This window comes from Thunnus thynnus, chromosome 14 (assembly GCF_963924715.1).
Source record: "Thunnus thynnus chromosome 14, fThuThy2.1, whole genome shotgun sequence".
NCBI classification, from domain to species: domain Eukaryota; kingdom Metazoa; phylum Chordata; class Actinopteri; order Scombriformes; family Scombridae; genus Thunnus; species Thunnus thynnus.
Genome location: NC_089530.1, coordinates 22784363 through 22804542, shown reverse-complemented (window position 1 = coordinate 22804542; position 20180 = coordinate 22784363). Strand labels below are relative to the sequence as shown.

General features: G+C 37.9%; 1 protein-coding gene across 1 annotated transcript; it reads left to right on the top strand.

Moving 5' to 3' along the window:
• The first annotated feature begins 1429 nt into the window (after positions 1-1429).
• On the top strand, positions 1430-19431 carry LOC137197298 (high-affinity choline transporter 1-like). The gene is made up of 8 exons (XM_067610627.1): positions 1430-1721; positions 2752-2865; positions 5761-5916; positions 11036-11184; positions 13065-13208; positions 14697-14850; positions 15743-15960; positions 17865-19431. The coding sequence occupies exons 1-8, from the start codon at positions 1538-1540 to the stop codon at positions 18414-18416; spliced, it is 1671 nt and encodes a 556-aa protein (XP_067466728.1). The 5' UTR covers positions 1430-1537; the 3' UTR covers positions 18417-19431.
• The last annotated feature ends 749 nt before the right edge of the window (positions 19432-20180 follow it).

The window sequence follows — 20180 nt, the reverse complement described above, 5'->3', positions numbered from 1 at the left end:
TTATCTGCAGTTGAAGGGGCAGCACTTTCTCTCACCTTCCTTCAGATCAGCGTCTCTGATGGCGTGAGTGAGAGGCCACAGCAGCATCATTTCCTCTGCTTTGTGACAAAAATAGCAACTCTTGCAAACCAATCTGTGTGCTGAAAACCACAACATGTCCCCTTTTCAACGGTGCTTTACGTTTAGTAACAATGTATTCTGGATATGAAAGAGTTTTATGAGAGGTAGGAGATATGTATGAACCCATAAAAGAGTATTTAATTCATTATTAATTACTAGACCGTGATGAAAGCTTGTTGGTCGTTTATGGAACTTCACTCAGGTGATAACAGCTGGTGTGTGAAGACTGTCTGATGCAGTTGAAAGCTCCGGAAAAAGCAGGTAAATGGACCTTGAGTTTTTTTTTGCTTGTGTTTTTTTTGGTCAAGCTTTGTCAAAGTTTCCATTGTAAGCTCAAGATTGAACTTTGAATTAGCTATAAGGCCTTTATTATATATTTATTAAAGTCATAATCCCATAAGATTTGTTGACCTGGTTGAACTGTTGTTGCTGTGGTAACAGCAGGTGAGGTGTAATATTCCTTTAGCAGCTATTTCGTCACAATGGCAATATAAAAGCAACTGGCGTGCAACTGCCGTGTCTGTTTACAGTACAAACTCATGCTGTTGTGATGAAGAAGTCATTCCAAAATAAACTGCTGTCTGATTTCACAAGTTCATGTCGTTCATTTAACTGCTCACTGTGGATTCTTGTTCCACCGTTCCCTTGCAAAGTTGTATATGCATTTTCAATGAGCTGTCTGTGTTAACCTTAGTGAAAAATATAATTTTTATATTTAATATATAATTTCTTCCTGTGGCTACTTCACAAAAAGCCACACTGTTTGGCTAAGAATCCCTCATGCAAAGGTAGGCAATTTGAATTCAGCAGAGGAATGATGGACTCACTAATAACAATGACAACTACTACTTATATATAATCACAAAATATAGATATATTGAATAGCTATTGCTGAAAAAATGTCAACCATAAACTATCAACAATAAAAGTGACCTTGACCTTGAACAACAGGATTTAATTTAATATTATTAAATTATCATAAAACTTAAACGTAATAACTTTAACATGGTGAATATTCCCAGATATCTTTTCTCTAAATCAAAATACCACCAACTGATTGCCAATAATTATTATTATTAATGCATACACAATACACAGACGGTAGCAGAAACACGGAGGCCCACGGTTGTTATTTGCCCCGGAAGCCCATAGAGGGTTATTCCGAGTTTGGAACCAAATGGGAAATGCTTTATATACATAAACGAAAATAAAAACAACAAACAATTTTATTTAATCTAATATTCTGGTGTATGGGTGGTTCAATGCTGCGGATTATGTGCAGTTCCAGGCGCCTCCACTGAGCTTCAGCGCATTTCTTCCATGACTGTGTTGATGCAGCAGCAGGGAGGGATGTGTTGTGTCATCCAGGCAGCCCGGCAGACGCTCGGTCCTTCAGTCGGACTCCTTCAGCTCCATCATGGCTCTCAACGTCCCCGGAGTGACCGTGATGATGTTCTTTTACCTGCTGGTCCTCGGGATCGGTATTTGGGCCTCTTTCAAATCGAAAAGGGAAGCCAAGATGGGCCAAGGGGATAAGACCGAGATGGCTCTGCTGGGAAACCGGGGCATCAACCTGGTGGTCGGCATCTTCACCATGACAGGCGAGTATCCGCGGTAACCGGGGACAAGGTCGTCTGAATGATGGAAGAATAATCATTTGGCTTTTTTTTTTAATTCGCTTTCTGGAAAGATCTGCGTCTGGTATTCTGCTGACGTCATAGCCGTTTTCCACCAGTTTCTCGGTGTATGTCTGCGCTCTAGTTAATATCAAACCATTTTCTTTTGAAATATTCAAATGAAATGAAATTAGTTTCAAATAAAATAGATCAGCACTTTCACTTTCACATTTTCACCTATTTCATCAGATGGACAACCACCGTCTTCTAACGTGCCAAATTACAAACCAACATTTTAATTTCATTTTTATTTCTAGAAATGTTGTATATATGTATGTATGAATCTATCTGTATGTCTATCTGTATATCTGTATATCTATCTATCTATCGATTTATCTATCTATCTATCTATCTATCTATCTATATATATATATATATATATATATATACATATTTATATATTTATATATTTATATATGTATGTATCTTTATATATTATATATAGCCTATTTTTAATCTGCCAATAGCCTGATAACAGATGGTGAATACTCAGTATACACAGGAATTAATCAACAGAATTATTTTTTCATGCACAGAGACAGAAAACAGGAGAAACTGTTAAAAAAACAGGAAGCTGTTAAAAAAAAAAAAACAGGAACTTGATATGGTTTGAAATAAGCTGCGTCAGTACATAGATATAGAACGAGACTAGTCATTGAATTGTTGCAGAGCATGTCCACTTCTTTCATATTTTATGATAATGACTCTCAGCCCAAATCAGTTGTTCCAGATCTCACGGTAAAACAGCCTCCAGGACATGGATGTTTTAAAGTAATTGGTCATTAAATTTACAATAAATTCCTATTTAAATTTAATTTCCTGTTAAAGTTACAGTAGACAGGCTAGTCTTCAGTTATCAGGTTACAGGCAGGTGCAAGTCTGGCAGCCAGTCTGCCTGCTACTGTCCTCTGCCTGTGTGTGAATTTGTGTGTGTGTGTGCGTGTGTGTCGTACAGCTACGTGGGTTGGAGGAGGATTCATTGTGGGAACAGCAGAGGCAGTCTACAACCCCTCCATGGGACTGATCTGGGCTGTCATGCCAATTGCAGCGACCTTGTGTTTCATCATTGGTGAGATTTCCTCTTAACAGTAACAGGTAGACCTGTACAACGCAAGGTCATTGAGTTTATTTCCACTTAGGGTTGTGTGAGTTAAAGAAAAAGTGTACAGCCAAACTGGCAGCCCCATAAGTCTGTAACACTTATTACACAACACACAACAGCCGTTAAAATATCAGACTGAAGGCTGAGGCGTGCTTCTGAATGTAGGCGAACATGAATGGATGTCATTTGAGGATGTTGTATGTTGTATTATGTACAACTTGTGTAATGTTTTGGTATTTTATTTATTCTCTGTTTCTGTATCTGCCTTCTGATTGTAGTTGGATTAACCAATCGGGTTGCTTGACACTCAACCTGATTTAGGGTTGATGTAGGGCACAACCGGCTTTGAAGTTTAGGGAGGTTTCTGTGTGGCTTCCTCTGTGAGCCTCTGTGACTTATGGTTACTCATAACACCCTTATGTTTTTCGTATCCATCAACACGACTCAACACGACAGTGAAACCAGCAGAATGTGTGAACAGAGCAGGAAATACATGTACACTAAGCAAACTCTCACAATGTGCTCATCACGTGGAGAATAATGAAAAAGTGAGGGGATTGATGAACATGATGATACTGACAGTGAGTGTGAGTGGATTTGCCTTTACAAAATATAAGAAAAAGTGAACACCCCTGTCTTATGTTAATAGAATAATTGTAAAAATGTCACAGTTTGTGAGAAAGGAAAAGGTAATAGTTATTGAAAATAGTATATACATCAAATGATCTTATATTTATTCTTTCCTTGCCAAGCTATAATGAAATTTTGACTGATACGAACTGATAATTTGCTTGTTTGTGAGGGTATTTAAACAGCGCGGGTCAATTTGACCCATAAAACAATGGACGTTGTGTTTTTTCAACACAACAGGAGGGTAAATATTGAGAGTCAACTATGATATCTCTAAGTACTGTGCCTTGGATTAAGAAAATGCTAACATGTGACAGGAACAGGAAACAACATGCATTTAAGCAAATGTGGCTTTATTTAAGGAAGGAAAACAATTATAAGCTAAATAATCTTGCACAATGTTACAAGGTTATCATGACAGTGTGATATCTTTCCACGTATGCATAAAAGTACACATATAAAGCCAGGGTGCTTTGTGGTTGCATGGCAACAACACCCTATGGAGCATGAGTATTACCTGCCCTTGTAAATGACAGAACAGTGCACGTGGCATTTAAGGACAGCCTCTGCAGTTTGCTACATGAGCAGAAAGAGACTGGACTAGACTGAAGCCAAACATTGTAATAGTTGAGACTGGAGGTAGAGATACTGACAAGTCCGAGTCAAAACATAGAAGAAAAGTATCTTGTGACCAGGCTTGAGCGCTATAGCCAGGGGCACAAGTAGCATGACATTGTTGTAGGAGGATGTTGTAGGGTGGGTGTCTGGATTAACAGAGCGTCCTACCAACAGTCAAAGAGGGTATCTTTTAACTATAATCTTCACCTAACCTCAACAAAGTATTATCAAAACCAAACCAAATCAAACCTTAACCAAGAAATGGTATTGGCAATGTGTCATTTCACCAAATAGGTCATTTGTCATTGCCCCCCTTTGGCAACATCACGTGTTTATCTCAATCAGTCTATAGTTTATCCACTGTACAGTGGCTATTTTAGGTTATCTTAGATTTAGTTTTCCAGACTCAGCTCTACACTATCAGACCCAGCACAACTCCTTAGCTGGACTTTGACAGCCTTAGCTGTGCTCTGAGCTGAACGTTCAAACCTGGAACATATAGTATGGTATCATATTTTGTGTGTTGGCATAATGTTAGAATGTTAAAAGGTTAGCTTTAGTTCTTAAAGTACAGTCTCAGAGCTGCTAAAGTATCTAGGTTTTTGCATTTTAGTTGTACTACATGAACAGTCAGAGGGTCCTGTATGTCTGAACCAAATTTCAGGGCAGGCACAGCTTCCATAATGGTGGATTAGTTGGTGTTAGCATGCAAAGGTGTGGTTTTCTTGGTATTTTGTTTTTGTTATTGGAGTATTAAGGCATTGTTATCTTTCTATTTTCACTGGAAAGTCTGACCTACACTACCAATACTTAATGTTTATAGTTTATGGATTCCCTCTCTCTGGAAACTGCTGAAATGCCTCCAGGGAAATGTAGGACAACATGTCCTGAAGTAGAAGGAGACAAGACAGGTTCAAAGAAAGTTATTGTGAATGAACCAATCACTAATTTGTAATGCTTAAGGGTATAAAATTTTTTTTCCTGATTATGAATACACTCTGTTTTTTGTTTTGATGAATGACAACACCACAGGTTTCACAACTTCCTTATATGTGGAGATTAGTACAGAAAAACCAACATTCCTCCTCCACATGAAAGTCACATGAGACAGAAAGATTTATCCTCTTACACCCAGATGAAAGCTGACATGAATGTGGTTCTGCTTTCGTGGCAGTGAAAAAAATATTTGACTGTGGCTGCAGATTTTATGTCTGCCTAATAGCCAGTGTTTCATGCAGTGGTTTATTCTGGATTTTTTGTGTTTTAGGAAATAAAACAGTAACATTAAGGGAAAAAGAACAGAAGCAGTGATCATGAGACAAGATGAGTAAGGATTTGAGTGGCTTACCACTTCTGTTGCACAATTTCCTGATGAAAACAAAAAACGTTTTATCTAACTGCAGCTACTAAAGGGAAAATTTGGAGAGGAATATTTAAATAGGTTATCTAAATATAGTTTTGTACTGCTATAAGTTATGAATCTGGTTAATCAAACTGATTTTCTTGTTCAAAAGCTGGATGTTGACCCTAATGCCTTTGATACTTTAAAAAAAATGACAAATAACTGTTACCTAATAAATCTAAATCTGTCTGTTTTCCTTTTCCATCATTGAGGTGGCCTGTTCTTTGCTGAGCCGATGAGAAACAATAAGTATGTCACCATGATGGATCCTTTCCAGATCAAATATGGAAAAGTGCCGACGGCTGCTCTGTCAATGGCTTCACTCGTATCAGAGGTTATGTGGGTGACAGGAACACTCATAGGATTAGGTAAGAATGTTTCTATATGTAACACTTTCAATGTGTGTGTGTGTGTGTGTGTGTGTGTGTGTGTGTGTGTGTGTGTGTGTGTGTGTGATGCACTTGATCCTTGTATGTTGACTGGCAGCGGAGCAGCTGTTGATCGCAGCTCTTTGCTAAAGTGTTGAGTGAAACACAAGCCTTTGTCTAATTGTACAGTTGGTCTGAAATAACTCCAAAGGGAACAAGACCTTAAATCACATGAACGGCCACGTGGCTGATGGGCTTGAGACAGTTATATGGTGGTAAAACAAACACACTGCATTAACATAATTAAACACTGAGGTAAACAAATGCAGATGACTTGTATTGGATCTCTTTTCTAATCGCTTTCCTTTTGTCTGCAACAAGTCAGATTTAAGCGGCATGTTTTAGTTTTACTCATAGACTGTAAAAAAATATGGATGTAACCACTGTGACGTCACCCATTGGTTTGTGGACTGCTGTTTTAAAGCCTTGAGTTTGGCGATGTGACCAACTTTGACTTTTAGAGCCAGAAGTGACCATATTTGGACAAGAGGGTGGAGCTGACCCTAGCGCTAGCTTCTAGCTTGGTTAGCACCGGTTAGCACGGTGCATTTACAGTCTATGTTTGACTGTGATAATGCTAATGCTAATGCTAATTTCCCCTAACGAAAAACAGTCTTAAAACCATTAAAACAAAATGAAAAGCTGACTCCTTAGAGGGTCTTTTAGTACAACCAAGCACTGAACAAGACTTTTTTAGGTGACCAAAATGTTACAGTTAACTTTCATGAACTGAAAACACACTGAGAAATAGCAGCAGCTACACCTATACTCTGTGAATCTGGGGTTACACCATGATTACATTACGTAATCAACGTTGTCACGTAGGTAGCGACTTGTCAATCACAACATAGCAACACCCTAAAGCATACCCTGGCTTTTTATCGTCTCTTTTACTCTAAATGGGACCATAATTTATGAAATGAACATCATGATGTATTGAAGAGCACTTGAAACTAGCGATTGAGACCATAAATTCATTAGGAAAGTGTTCACCAAGGTAATAAGTCAAGTGAGAAGTAGGGTCATTTTCCCATAGACTTCCATACAATCAGACTTCTTTTTGCAACCAGTGGAGTCGCCCCCTACTGGCCATTCGAAAGAATGCAGGTTTAAGGCACTTCCGCATTTGCTTCACTTTTCAGACTGCGAGCTACTCGCTTGGATTTACTGCACAGATGCTGCAGGTTTGACCTTTGCAATGATGGAAAATCTAAGAATTTAAGTAAGGCTGCAACTAACAGCTATTTTCATTATCGATTAATCAGAATATTATATCCTTGATTAACTGATTCATCATTTAGTCTATGAAATGTTAAAAAATCGTGAAAAATGCCATTTACAATTTTATAGAGCCCTGTGCTGCCTACAATTTGCTTGTTTTATCTGACTGACACTCTCGAACCTAAACATTTTCAAATGACTGTTATTTATGTTGAAAAAAACCCCAAAATCTTCACATCCAAGAAGCTCGAACTAGAGAATTTTTTGCATTTTTGCTTGAATTAATTAAACAGTTGCCGATTGATTATCTGTTGATTGATTAATTGACTAATCGTCGCAGTGCTAAATTTAAAGTTGAAGCAACTCTTGAAGTGTAATTTAAATTCTTATATTATTATATAATTTGCTGTTTTTGATTTTCCAGGCCAATATTATTTTAGTGCAGATATCTTGGTCACAATTCTTTATAAACACAAATTTAATGATCAAAAATGTCTGTTTATGTTATATTTAAAAAATAGTATCTGTTGATCTGATATTTAAAACTCAAATGTTAACACCAGTATCAGTGGGGCTGTATTAAAAGGTCAATGTATGATACAACGCGTGTATTCATCTTACATCAAATCAGTAATTCAGAGGTCATGTAGCTTTGGCTTCTGCTGTATTGTGTTAATTTTGTTAGTATATCTATACTAATATAAGAGTCTCAGCAAACTCTTTCATCTTGGCGTAAAGGATTCTTCAAAAGCTAAACAAGTGACAAGTTTCTGTCACAAGAAACCAAGTAGTGTATTCACCACATCGAATCAAGGCAATGTAAAATCACACTCATGCTCTTTTCTAATGGAAAATGTCCAGATCGAGTTTACAATTCACTAGCTAAAGCTGGTTTTTGATTGGCTCCTTGCTGTATGAATCAATTCACATTTATTCACGGTTATATACACCACTATCAAATGTGAACAAAACACAACTGGAAACTTATCAAAATCTAATTATAGGTGTTACATTATGCCGTTGGAGGGTTTTTACTGTTAGGCAGCTGCAGGATGAGTTTACATTAACATAAGCTCAACATTTCAACATTCATTAAAGCTTAGGCAAGTGGAGTGAGTGTAAAAAGGAGCCATTATTCACCTGGTAGATAACTAGTTAGAGCCGGAGTGTAGTAACTCCTACGTTTCCTGGAGCCTTCAAGACTGAACAGTGATAAGGGAAAGCGGCATATAAAAGACTTGCAGTAATCTTTCTGAGCCAATCACTTCAGTAATGTAAACACATTTGACCTTACTTTCAGGTGAATGCAGGGTTGGTCACTGATTTTAATGTTTCCCTCAGCCCTGCCTGTAACCTGTGCCAGAATAAGTCAAGTTGTCTCGGATCATTGATTTTCATGGTAGATAGCCATTAGATATGCACTACGGTGTGGCCTATGTACACACCACACTGAAGTGAGTCCATCACACCGTGTATTTAAGCTCTTACAAGTGAGAAATTAAGCCCTTACTGGCTCACTGACTGTAATATGAAGCTAAATAAATAAATGCAAATCTCTTTCATTGATAGCATTAATATGGCAGTGCCATTAATGGTATAGTATAGTACAGTATAGTATAGTAAACAAAAGATAACAGGCTTAAATTCGACCCCTGCTGGCAAAATCTGGAAAATGAGACTGAATGCTGGGACTCTTCCGCTCAACAATGCTATTGAAGTGCCCTTACACAATTTTAAGCTCAACTCAGTGGCTAGCAGCAGATGTCTGTGCTTCCATAGTGTATGTCCAAGGTGTTATCTGTGTTAATTTAACAATACTACTGCTGAAAAAGAGCAGTGGTATTGTAGTAGTATTAAGCTTTAAGCCAACCTTCCCTTGGCAAACAGAGATGGCTAACTCAATCCTGTTTCACCCACACAATAGTTGAAACGGTATAATAACGTACCTGTAACAAGAGTTTGGTTTTGGCCAAATGTCCCAATAAGAATACAAAGCAGGGTTTGTTCTTTTGTTGAGTGTTGACATTCCCACAAGGATGAATAACCATCTATCTTACATGATCTTATCTTAAAGGATAAGGCTGGTGATTTAATATATTTTTTCTTATTGTCAACAATTCTCATGTGCGAAGCCAAACCAACAATGAACTGATCCACTAACAAGTATCGTGTGTGTGTGTGTATCCAAAGCCTGATATATCTTATTCCTCTGTCCGTTGTTGTCCAAAAAGTATTAAAAACACATCGATGAGTCACACTGCTGCACTGGGTGATACGTTCCTTTGAGAGTTTGGTCACGTTAGTTTTTTGAGAAATGGTTCCAAGGACTAATAACTGCGATCACGTTTTCAGTCTCCGGAGAGTAGTTCTGTGTAATGCAGCTGTCGCTGAGCATGTTTGGGAATGCAGTTCTCTGTACAGCTTTGTTAGCTTGTTCTGCTTCATATCACAATCTCTTGACTTTGCACTGAAGTTCTTTGAGAAATTTACAGTGTAGTACAAAGGTTGTGATATGTTGCACAACACGCTAATAAAGCTCTGTTAATGGAACTGCATTCCCACACATGCTCAGTGGCGTCTGCTGTACAGGAGACTGAAAATGTCACTGTTATTAGTGTTTGGAGCAGTTTCTAAAAACAACCTACTGTAACTGTAGTCTTCAGGGTAAAGGTACATTTCACCCAGCACAGTGATGTGGCTGTAGTTTTGAAAAACAACAGAGGTCTATGGCACAGAGGAATAAGATATATCAGACTTTGCATACACAAACAGTACTAAATTCTATAAAAATATAGAAAATCACCAGCCTTTTTCTTTAATAATAAAAAGTTTTGTGAATTTTTTCTTAGTGTTTAGTGTTTTTTTGGTCTTAGTATCACAGTGGTGAAGGTAAGTAAGTAAGTAAAGCTTTATTTATAATATATAGCACTTTTTAAAACACACAATTACAAAGTGCTTCACACACACACACAAAAAACCCCAAAAACGAATAAACAAACAAACAAAGTAAAATAAATTACAATATAAAACACAGCACAATGAGAAACAGACCAAACTAAAATGGACCAAAACATACGACAGGGATGGAGATCTATAAAAAGACTTACCGATAAAGGTTTTTACAAGCCACTTAAAACAGGTCAGAGATTCGGCAGATGTGATATGATAAGCAAATGCGATGTGATTGGGGAAGATGATTCCAGAGGGATGGGGCTAAAACTGCGAAGGCGCGGTTGCCTTTTGTTTTGCAGTTGGAGCGAGGGATGGATAAAAGGCTGAGATTTGAGGATCGGAGTGGAATGAGGAATCAGAAAAAAATAACTGGGGGCAAGGTCAGACAGTGCTATGTATGTTATCAACAGGATCTTGTAGTTTATTCTGGATTTTATGGGAAGCCAGTGGAGGGATGCGACAACAGGAGTAATATGGGACCTACAGCTAGTTCTAGTTAATAGCGTGGCAGCTGCATTTTGAACCAACTGTAAACAATTTAGAGCAGCTTGACTGAGGCACATGTAAAGGGAATTATAATAATCTAGACAGGAGAAAATGAAAGTATGAATTAATAGTTTGAGATCCGTAGAAGACAAGATACATCTGATTTTTTGTGATATTTCTTAGCTTAAGAAAACAGGACTAGACGAGCTTAGTGACATGATGGTCAAAAGTCATATATTGGGGAAAGATGATACCAATAAACTGATTAACTGCAAGTTATCAGGTCCAATCAAAGAAGGTAAACATTAGAATGTAACATTCTCACAAGTAACTCAAAAGTGTAAATACAGTATGTATATAGACAGTATGTATAAAACAAAAATTTATATGGATTTAACAGGTGTTACCATGAGTGTGATCCTGGATTTGTCCTACACTGTGAGCATCTGGATCTCAGCTGCTGTGGCCATCACCTACACACTAATGGGAGGTCTCTACTCTGTGGCTTACACAGACATTATACAGCTCATCCTCATATTCATCAGCTTGGTGAGTTATTGCTATTCCTGCTTCCTAATTTATTACCTAGCTGTCTTGGGGGTCATGGACCGATCCATTAAAAGTTTTGCATATTTTTGTACTTCAGAGAGAGCTGGGCTAGCTGTGTCCCCCTGCTTCCAGTCTTTATTTCAAGGCTTTAGCTACATAATTAAAGCAGAGACACGAGAATTGTATCAATCACATCTCACTCTTGGTAAGAAAGTGAATAAATGCATTTCCAAAAATGCTGAGCCGTTCCTTTAAGGATTTATGTTAGCAGCTTTAGCTACTTCAGTTTTAATCATAGATTTAGTTTTAAATGTAATTTTAAATTTTGGCATTTTGAACTCATTTTGGAGTAAATTTCTTATGAAAATTAAATCACAATATGTAATGCCAGAGACGTGGCTCATAGTGATGAGCCTACAGAGAATTATCAGCGACTCTGCAGCTTCCCCTCGGCTTTACGGAGCTTTATAGCGAGTTTCAGCTTATTGTTTAACTCTCTGGCTGCAACTTTACTGTTTTGATTCACTCTCAGAGCTCTCATAGCATCGTTTTGGGCCACAGCAGGCAGCTGTTTTCAGAGAAAAAGCTCTGTAAAAAGACCCGCTGTAAACTATCTGCTCAGCACCAAACAAACGCAGTTAGCTGTAGACTAGCGAGTGAACATAGTGGAGCATTTAGCAGCTAAAGAGCCAGATATTTCCCTCAGGAGTTGGTCGAGAGTATAAACAGAGTTAAAAGAGAGTGAATATTGGACTTGCATTCAGTAGGTGGACAGAAACAAACTCCAAATGAATGATAATGTTGCTCCTTAAAGTTATAATCTCAAAGATCTCTGTTTCGGTCTCTTTAGCGGCACCATATGGCGATAAGTGGTAATTGCAGGTGTGTTGTTCTTTTGTACGGATAACATTAATAAATTACTCTTATTGGCTTTTTACTCGTGAAGCTTTCATTGCACTTACGGTAACATAGCGAGTGTAGTTGTCGTCAACTCAAGTACATCACCTGGTGCACTGTCCTCTGCTCCTTCTGTGTGTATGCAGCCCTCGCTAAAACACGAGTGGAGAGGAGAGGAGAGGATATGGCAAGACCATAAATGACAGCAAAACGCAGCAGAGACTGATCATTTGTGATTATTTACCTAATTTATGTGCACTCCTTTCATTTCAGCTCAGTGTCAGAGTCTCTACTGCGTTTTGCTGTCATTTATGGCTGCGCTACTTTGTCTCTTCTCCTCTGCTCTGAGGAGCACCCAGGGGCGAGGCTCAGCCCTCTGTGCGTGCAGCACAGGAGAGACAGTTACTGTAAAAAACCTATTAAGAAAAAAGCTTTTAGATAAAAAAAAAAGATAAGCCGCTTCACACACAAGTGAATGAAGAGTGAGTCTGTTGCGTCAGCTCTGCTCATTTGAATGCATGGCGGGAAAGTCGTCGCCGACAGCTGGTTTGTAATAATCATACTACTGCAAATGCAAAGGCTTAGTCACTATTGTGTTACCTCATTCAGTGATAGATAGGGGCTTAACAGACATTTATTTAAATGAAAGCTCGAGATTATAACTTAAACTGCCAGATGTGGAAATAAGCAACTGTTTGCCAGCAAGTTCAACATATGTCAGTGTTGTGTTCACTACTTGTTTCTGCTGAAAACAAGTGAACAAAAAAATCAGTTCATGCAGGTTTAAAGAAGATTAATTTAAATGAACACCACTTGCTATTGCTGGTCTTACCTGAGGTCCTCTGTGAAGATAAGTGTCTCAGAACCCTTTAATATATCCTCAGTGAGAGACGCCTGTCTGCTAACATTCTTCCTTGTGTTGGCAGTCTGAAAGGTTGGGTGTCAGTGTACTGTAGTTCACTAAAGGTCATTGTTTTTCTTAGTGGCTGTGTGTCCCCTTCTCCCTGATGTGCCCCGCTGTGGTGGACATCACCGAGACGGCTTACAACTACACCTTCCAGTCTCCGTGGGTCGGGACTCTGGAGGCAGACAGAGCCTGGAGGTGGATCGATAACTTTTTACTGCTGGTAAGGCTGGAAGGGTTCTCATGGAAATATCTATCTAATATCACACACAGTTTGTTCATGACGAAGCTTGTTTAAGGCCTCCAATAAGGATTTTCTCCTCCAACCTCCCTCACTGTTTATTTGAATTCACGGACAGTTTATCATGTTCCAGACATGGTCTGGGGAGTATCCAACTGTGAAGTTGGCATCTCTGCTTTTTGCTGATGATATCCTCTTTTCTGTTTCATTTGACTGTGATCTGTGTTGCGCAAGTAGGTGATATGTGAACATGCTCCCTTAGGGTTCCTGTTTGCATAGTACTTGCAGAAAAAAAAAAAAAATTCATGAAGTAGTTGCAAAATGGAACTTTGACAGCTAGCTAATGTATACACTAAATTGCTGTCAAGTCATGAAACGCTATGTGCATCAGATCTGTGTGGAGCGATGAGGAGACACTAACGCTCCTCTTATTAATACATATTTCCATCATGTTTTACTACATTTCATACATTTTTCAGCATTTGAGGTTTGAATGGCAGTCTTTTAATTACATCATATTGCTGCATTGGCTTCCTCTGAAATGATTTAATGGCCCTGCCTGGAAAAATAGCGTCACCAGCTGTTTATCTTGACGAATCTACTCCCAATATTTGCAAAACTGTTGTTTACTGTAAAGATGCATGCGCTTGCTGAATCTGTTAATAAGCTTGGTTGAAGTACTATGTATATATTTGTATACTGTATACTGTATGTGAGAGCTCCGTATGAGGAGGTGGAGTTTTTGAGGTAAGCGTTTTTGAGCTGCTCCAGTTTGAGCCTCTCATGTTCTGTTAAATTTAGGTCACAGAGATGACTATTAAAAGATAAATCCCTGATGATTTTTCTCAAACTAAGGTGGTTCAACAACAGTACCACAGTTTTGAAGGTATTTCCAGAACCCTAAAACACTTCTGTTAATTTGGATCAAAAAACATTTAGTCTGCTGCAAAATGAAAACACAGTTTAAGTTAGATAAGAGGATCAGTTTCACTTTCATGTCTATATGTTAAAGTACGAAGCCGGGAGCCAGTTAGCTTAGCTTAGCGTCAAGACTAGAAGCAGGGGGAAACAGCTAGCTCATCTCTCTCAAAAATACACCCACTAACCCTTCTAAATCTCACTAATTAACATGTTGTACATCATCTTTTGATCAAAACATTAGTCACTGTGACTAACAGTAAGTCAGCATATAGATGCTGTGCAGGAACAGGAAGCAAAGAAAGATGGTAGTCAGAAGTGACTTATCTCTGGCTCATTTTGAATGACACAAGAAAAACATAATCACATTATTACACATACAAATATAAAGTAAAAGAAAACAACGTTAATATAGATAACCTGATGATGAAGCTTTAAATGGGATATGTTGTAAAATTCGCTTTTGATTTGTCATTGCATCAGAAAAACTGTTCCAGATTTTCCTCCTTTAATGTCTTGATTTCCGTTCTTCTTTCTTCTTTCCCTGAAAAGGGTTTGGGGAACTTGGGGCTTCAGAATTTCCACCAGAGGACGCTGTCAGCCTCCTCCTCAGCTACAGCCAAGATCACGTGTTTCACTGCTGCGTTCATCGTTCCCACATTAGGCATCCCTCCCATACTCCTCGGTGCAGTGGCTGCATCAACAGGTGTGACTCATACCTTCATAGAATTAACCAGAAAGTTTAAATTTGCTCAGGGCTGGAAAAAAAAAAAAAAGACGCAACAGGGATGATGGTTTGAAATGGCAGCGAGAGAATGATTTTCACTTCAGTACCAAAAGAAGTCTTGTAATACAGTGTAAATGTACTGCAGATCATATATGCTTAACCAGCAAGTCTGTGGTGTTTTATGCCAAAGCTGAACAAGAGGCGGCAAAAGCTCTTCCTCTGGAGCAAACATAACCACGCTGCTAGGTTTTTTAAAAAAAAAATGACACTTCCAATTGGCTAATATGTTTTTCTAGTGATTACAATTAGAAAATATTGCATTTAAGTCTTTGCATTCTTTTACATACGGGTACTGTACATACTGCTGCTTTTGTATCTCATGTAACTGCACCACATACTCCGCTGTTGCTATTGGAGACCAACATTTTAGAAAATGAATATCTATTTTTTTTTCCAGGTTAATCTATAGTGAACTAAATCATGTTTTATAGTTTACATCTGTGGTGCTGTTTTTCAATGTTTATCAAAGTTAATCAAATGTAATTCATTCACATTATAGTGTGAACACAATGTGAGAAATTTTAAATGCAAAAAAAAAAAAAGAAGTGAAAGTCAGAGGCAGAACAACACAATGACAATCAGGAAACCAGAGAAAATGTTATGTCAATGTCATTTGCGCTTCCTCTTTGTAATTAAGATTTATACGTCCAGAAATTCAATTATATAAGTTAACAATTGCTGGTGACACTTACAAGCGAGCATGAAGAACTGAAAGGAATTGAACTTGTAATTTGTGACATTATTCATGCATATCTGTACGTTTGTGCTGCTGTTTTTCGGCTGTCCGTCAAACTGTCTTTGTGTTCCTCAGACTGGAACTTGACCACTTATGGTTCTCCGTCTCCATTTGAACGTGGGGATACGGGTCTCATCCTGCCTATCGTCCTGCAGTATCTCACCCCAACCTACATCTCTATTATTGGGATCGGGGCCGTGGCAGCCGCTGTGATGTCATCGACTGACTCTGCCTTGCTGTCTGCAGCCTCCATCTTCACCTCCAACATCTACAAGAACATCCTGAGGCCCCAGGTGAGGAAGAAGACAGGAGAGGTGAAAACCCTCCTCAAACGTACGAGACAAAGAGTGTTTTTACTCAAACATTCAGTCATCTGACCCAGTAAAACCATCACAGTTGGTAGTTTTGTAACTTCTACAAGATATTTAATCTTAAGTCTAGAGCTGCAAAAATTAGTTGATTAATCTACAACTATTTTCAAGCAAAAATGCCAAAGATCTGATGGCTCTAATTTGCTGAATTTGTTGCCTTTCTTGGTCTTACACTGTAGTCAATAAAATATTTTGGGGTTTTGGATTGTTTATTGGACAAAACAACACATTTAATGATGTCACTGTTTGCTCTAGGATATTGTTGTGGACATTTTTCAAGGTTGTCTGATGTTTTATAGAGCGAACGATTGATGGAAAAAGTAATCAGCAGATGAATCAATAGTGAAAATAATCGTTAGTTGCAGCCCTACTTAAGTCTTAAATGTGAATTTTCAACTTTAACTTCACTAAACAGATCGACCCTTATCAACAGGAATCATTGTTTGTCAAATAAATACATTTTTATGATGTGACTTGTTAGGTTTCGGCACAAAAACAACTTGGTTTGGAAAAGATCATAGTTTTGATTAAAATTACTACTTCAGTTAGTTTAGGGGACCATCATCATCATCATGGTTGCAGTAACAAACTCTCGGTTAACAGATTGATTGCAATCATGGTTAAAGGAAACCAAGTGTCAGTAGGAAAAAAGAAACAAACAGCAGTCTCTCATGTCTAAGTCTGACATTTAGTTGCCCCGTCCACCCGCCCCAACCTTCTCTCTCTGCACACTCTGTGGCTTGGCTCTAATAACGCCAGTACTGTACAGTACTGCATGTTCTGTAGCAATGAGCACAGACAAACACTGAGAGAAAGAACAGACTGATGGGAGAATCTGCAGAAAATTCACCTGGATGGATGTGTAGAGGAAAACACTTTCTGAAAACTCAAAAAGTACTGCTTGGAAACTAAAATAATTCATATTTGTAATTATGAATTATGAATCTGATCAGCAAACATTCTCATCTGATACTTCATATTTAATTATTCTCTGTGTGAGAGCTGATGCAGCTCAGAAAGACCTGATGGCTCAGCTGGTTTAGAAGCAGGTGCACAAGCGAGACTTAAAACCACAATCCTCTTAGTCCCTGATCCATTATGTCACTGGGTCAGCAGCACAAGTCCCAACAGGTATATTCATATTCTAATCTGCTGTTCATTATCAGTGAATTATTATTATTATTATTGTTATTATTATTATTATTATTATTATTATTATTATTATTATTATTGTTATTATCAGTGAAGATACTTTGAACTCGGGAACAAAGATCACACAGATAACTGTTAAAGGTTAAGGCTGGCAATTTTCTATATTTTTCTTATTGTCAACAAATTTCACATGCAGAGCCAAACCAAAAATGAATTAATCTGCTTACTAAGTAGTTTATTAAGTATTGTGTTCAAAGACTGATCAGTTCATTGTTGGTATGGCTCTGCACATGAGATTTGTTGACAATAAGAAAAATATAGAAAATCACCAGCCATATCAGGACAAAGATGTAAGTGTATTTTTTGATGTATGCATTAACAATTTTAGTAAAAATCACTAAAATTTCCCTAATTTTCTGAACTTTTATACTTTTATTTGGTTGTGCTAAAATGTACCCATGTAAAACATTTTGTAACTGTTTTGGAAGGTGTTGTATATATAAAGTTTATTATTATTATTACAATATTATATCCCCAACATTTTAAAAACACTTCTATCAGTATTAACTGTTAAATGGTTATGTATTGAGCCAATGCAGAAGGTGTGCGCATGTCTCCGGACTCTTTAAAATGACTTTATTATGTCACTGAAAAAAGACGGGTCTTCTCTCCAGGCATCAGAGCAGGAGATCCAGTGGGTGATCCGGGTGTCGGTGGTGGTGGTTGGGCTGGCTGGCACGTCTCTCACATTCCTGGACAACAGCGTCCTGATGATCTGGATGCTTCGATCCGACCTCACCTACACCCTCATGCTCCCTCAGCTCATCTGCGTCCTCTTCTTCAAAGTCTCCAATGCTTACGGGGCAGTTCTGGGCTGCATCGTGGGCGTGCTGTTGAGGGTGCTGTGCGGTGAGCCGCTGCTGGGGATACCGCCCATCATCCGATTCCCAGGATGCGTCCTTGTAAATGGTGTTTACATCCAGCGTTCCCCAATCAGAACCATCTGCATGCTCTCTGCTGTGGTGGCCATCTTGTTGTTCTCCTATCTGGCGTCTCTGCTCTTCAGCAAAGGCCTTATTCCTGAGAAATGGGATGTTTTTAAAGTGAAAGCTCTGAACTCGGCACAAACACAAGGTGGCGCCAAATCCGACACTAAAGACGAGAGCTTGAAAGAACAAAATGAAAACGATGAAGCGTGCGAACCAATGTTAGAATCAAGATGTTAGGTAAGAGCTATGAATGCAATTTAAGTAAGAAACCTCATTTCAAATAATTTTTTATATATTTTTAAAATGTACATACTGGTTCAAAAACAAATGTATGCAATGTGTAATGACACACTTAATTATAGTACAGTATATTTTGATTTTTTGTATACTTTTATATATAGCATAAATGGAAAAAAATAAAAGCTATGCTCTTTGTTTTAAGAGCTCAGCATTTTCTCTGCAATTTTATGCAGCAGTGATACTTTCAGGCATGGACGGATTACTGTATAAGACATAGTTAGTCTTTTTAGCAACATTTCCCTTTACTGTAACCTCAACTCCAGAGTGCTGCTGTTGGTTGAAAACTACATCTGAACTTCAGTATTTAGTTCATGGAGGTGAAGGAAGGGCAGTTTAAGGTCTTCTCAAAGCTTCCACATATTATACACAATACTATGAGACACTATACGAAATATTATTGTAAACCATAAAAAAAAAAAAAAAACTTGTGGTGCAGGTTATTCTTTCTTAAAGCAGAGTTTTTTTCTGTTGTAAAGCATTCTTAAATTCATCTGTTAACTTTAAAATAGGTACACTAAGCAGCTATATTATGTTGGAAAAAATGTGATCATCAAAGTCTGCTTGCTGGTGTTGGGGAGTACTACTGCATATGTGAAAAAAAAAAAGCTGTATAAAACCTTTTGTGGCTCCAGAGGGAGCTGTGTGAAATCTGCTACATTTCCATCCTTTTAAAAACTGTCCATTGTGTGTCCGATAATTTTATAGGAATGCAATGTTAAATCAGTGGGGTACTCTTTTAACAGCAGTAACGGTAAACAGATTCTGACTTTGGGGGACCCTGAACCCTTCTGCCCTTTGTTCTGTGCCCAGCAGTTAAGGCAATTTTAAATTTGTTCGAACACTGTTTAAAGTCTTGATTTTAGTGCAGGCTACAGCATATAAAACAATTACTGGTTACATGAAAGTATTGTTGAAAACAATCTCAATGTTAAAATAAAAACATTTTATTCAATCTTGGTGTAAATTTTCTTTTTTTTGCCATGATCCATGTGGTTAATCCTCTGAGTATGCTGCACCACTGCTGAATGAATGATCAGCAGAGCTGCTTTAACAGCCCAACGATGGGCTATTTCTCCTTGAAGGCCAACTGATTAAATTATGATGTAATGAAGGCAGAGCAAAACAGATTACATTGGAGCAAATGAGCTTCAGTGACCTGGAATTTGTAATATAATCATTTAATTTAAAATAAACCACCTGTCTTTGCAGGAATTAGATTTTTTTTTACTTGTACATTATTGTTTTTCTGTCTTGAAATATTTCGAGTTTCTTGTCAGGGTCAATGTGGCCTTTACATCACTTTTAATGTTGGAAAATTGTAACTACCAGATGGCAGAGATCCCAGTTAAATGCTTCATATGAAACTTTTTCTCAATTTATCACTAAAGCAACTTTGTAGAGCAGCATCCTGCCTTAATACCTTAAATGATCCATGAAATTCCACTTTTTCTCAACCTAGGTCTTATTGTCATAGATGCATTTATTATGACTGTTAGTCATAGTAACATTATACCCTCCACCTTTGTTGTAGGTATTGTAGATAGATGTTGGAGTGATGCATGAAAAGATAGTTTGTGTCTGTAAGTTTCTAAATTCCAAAAATAAAATTACACGGTGTTTTCACTGACTGCCACTATGATAAAAGAAAAACTATAAATGGAGACTCCTGTTGTTGCTAATTGCTGCAGACCTGCTGTAACA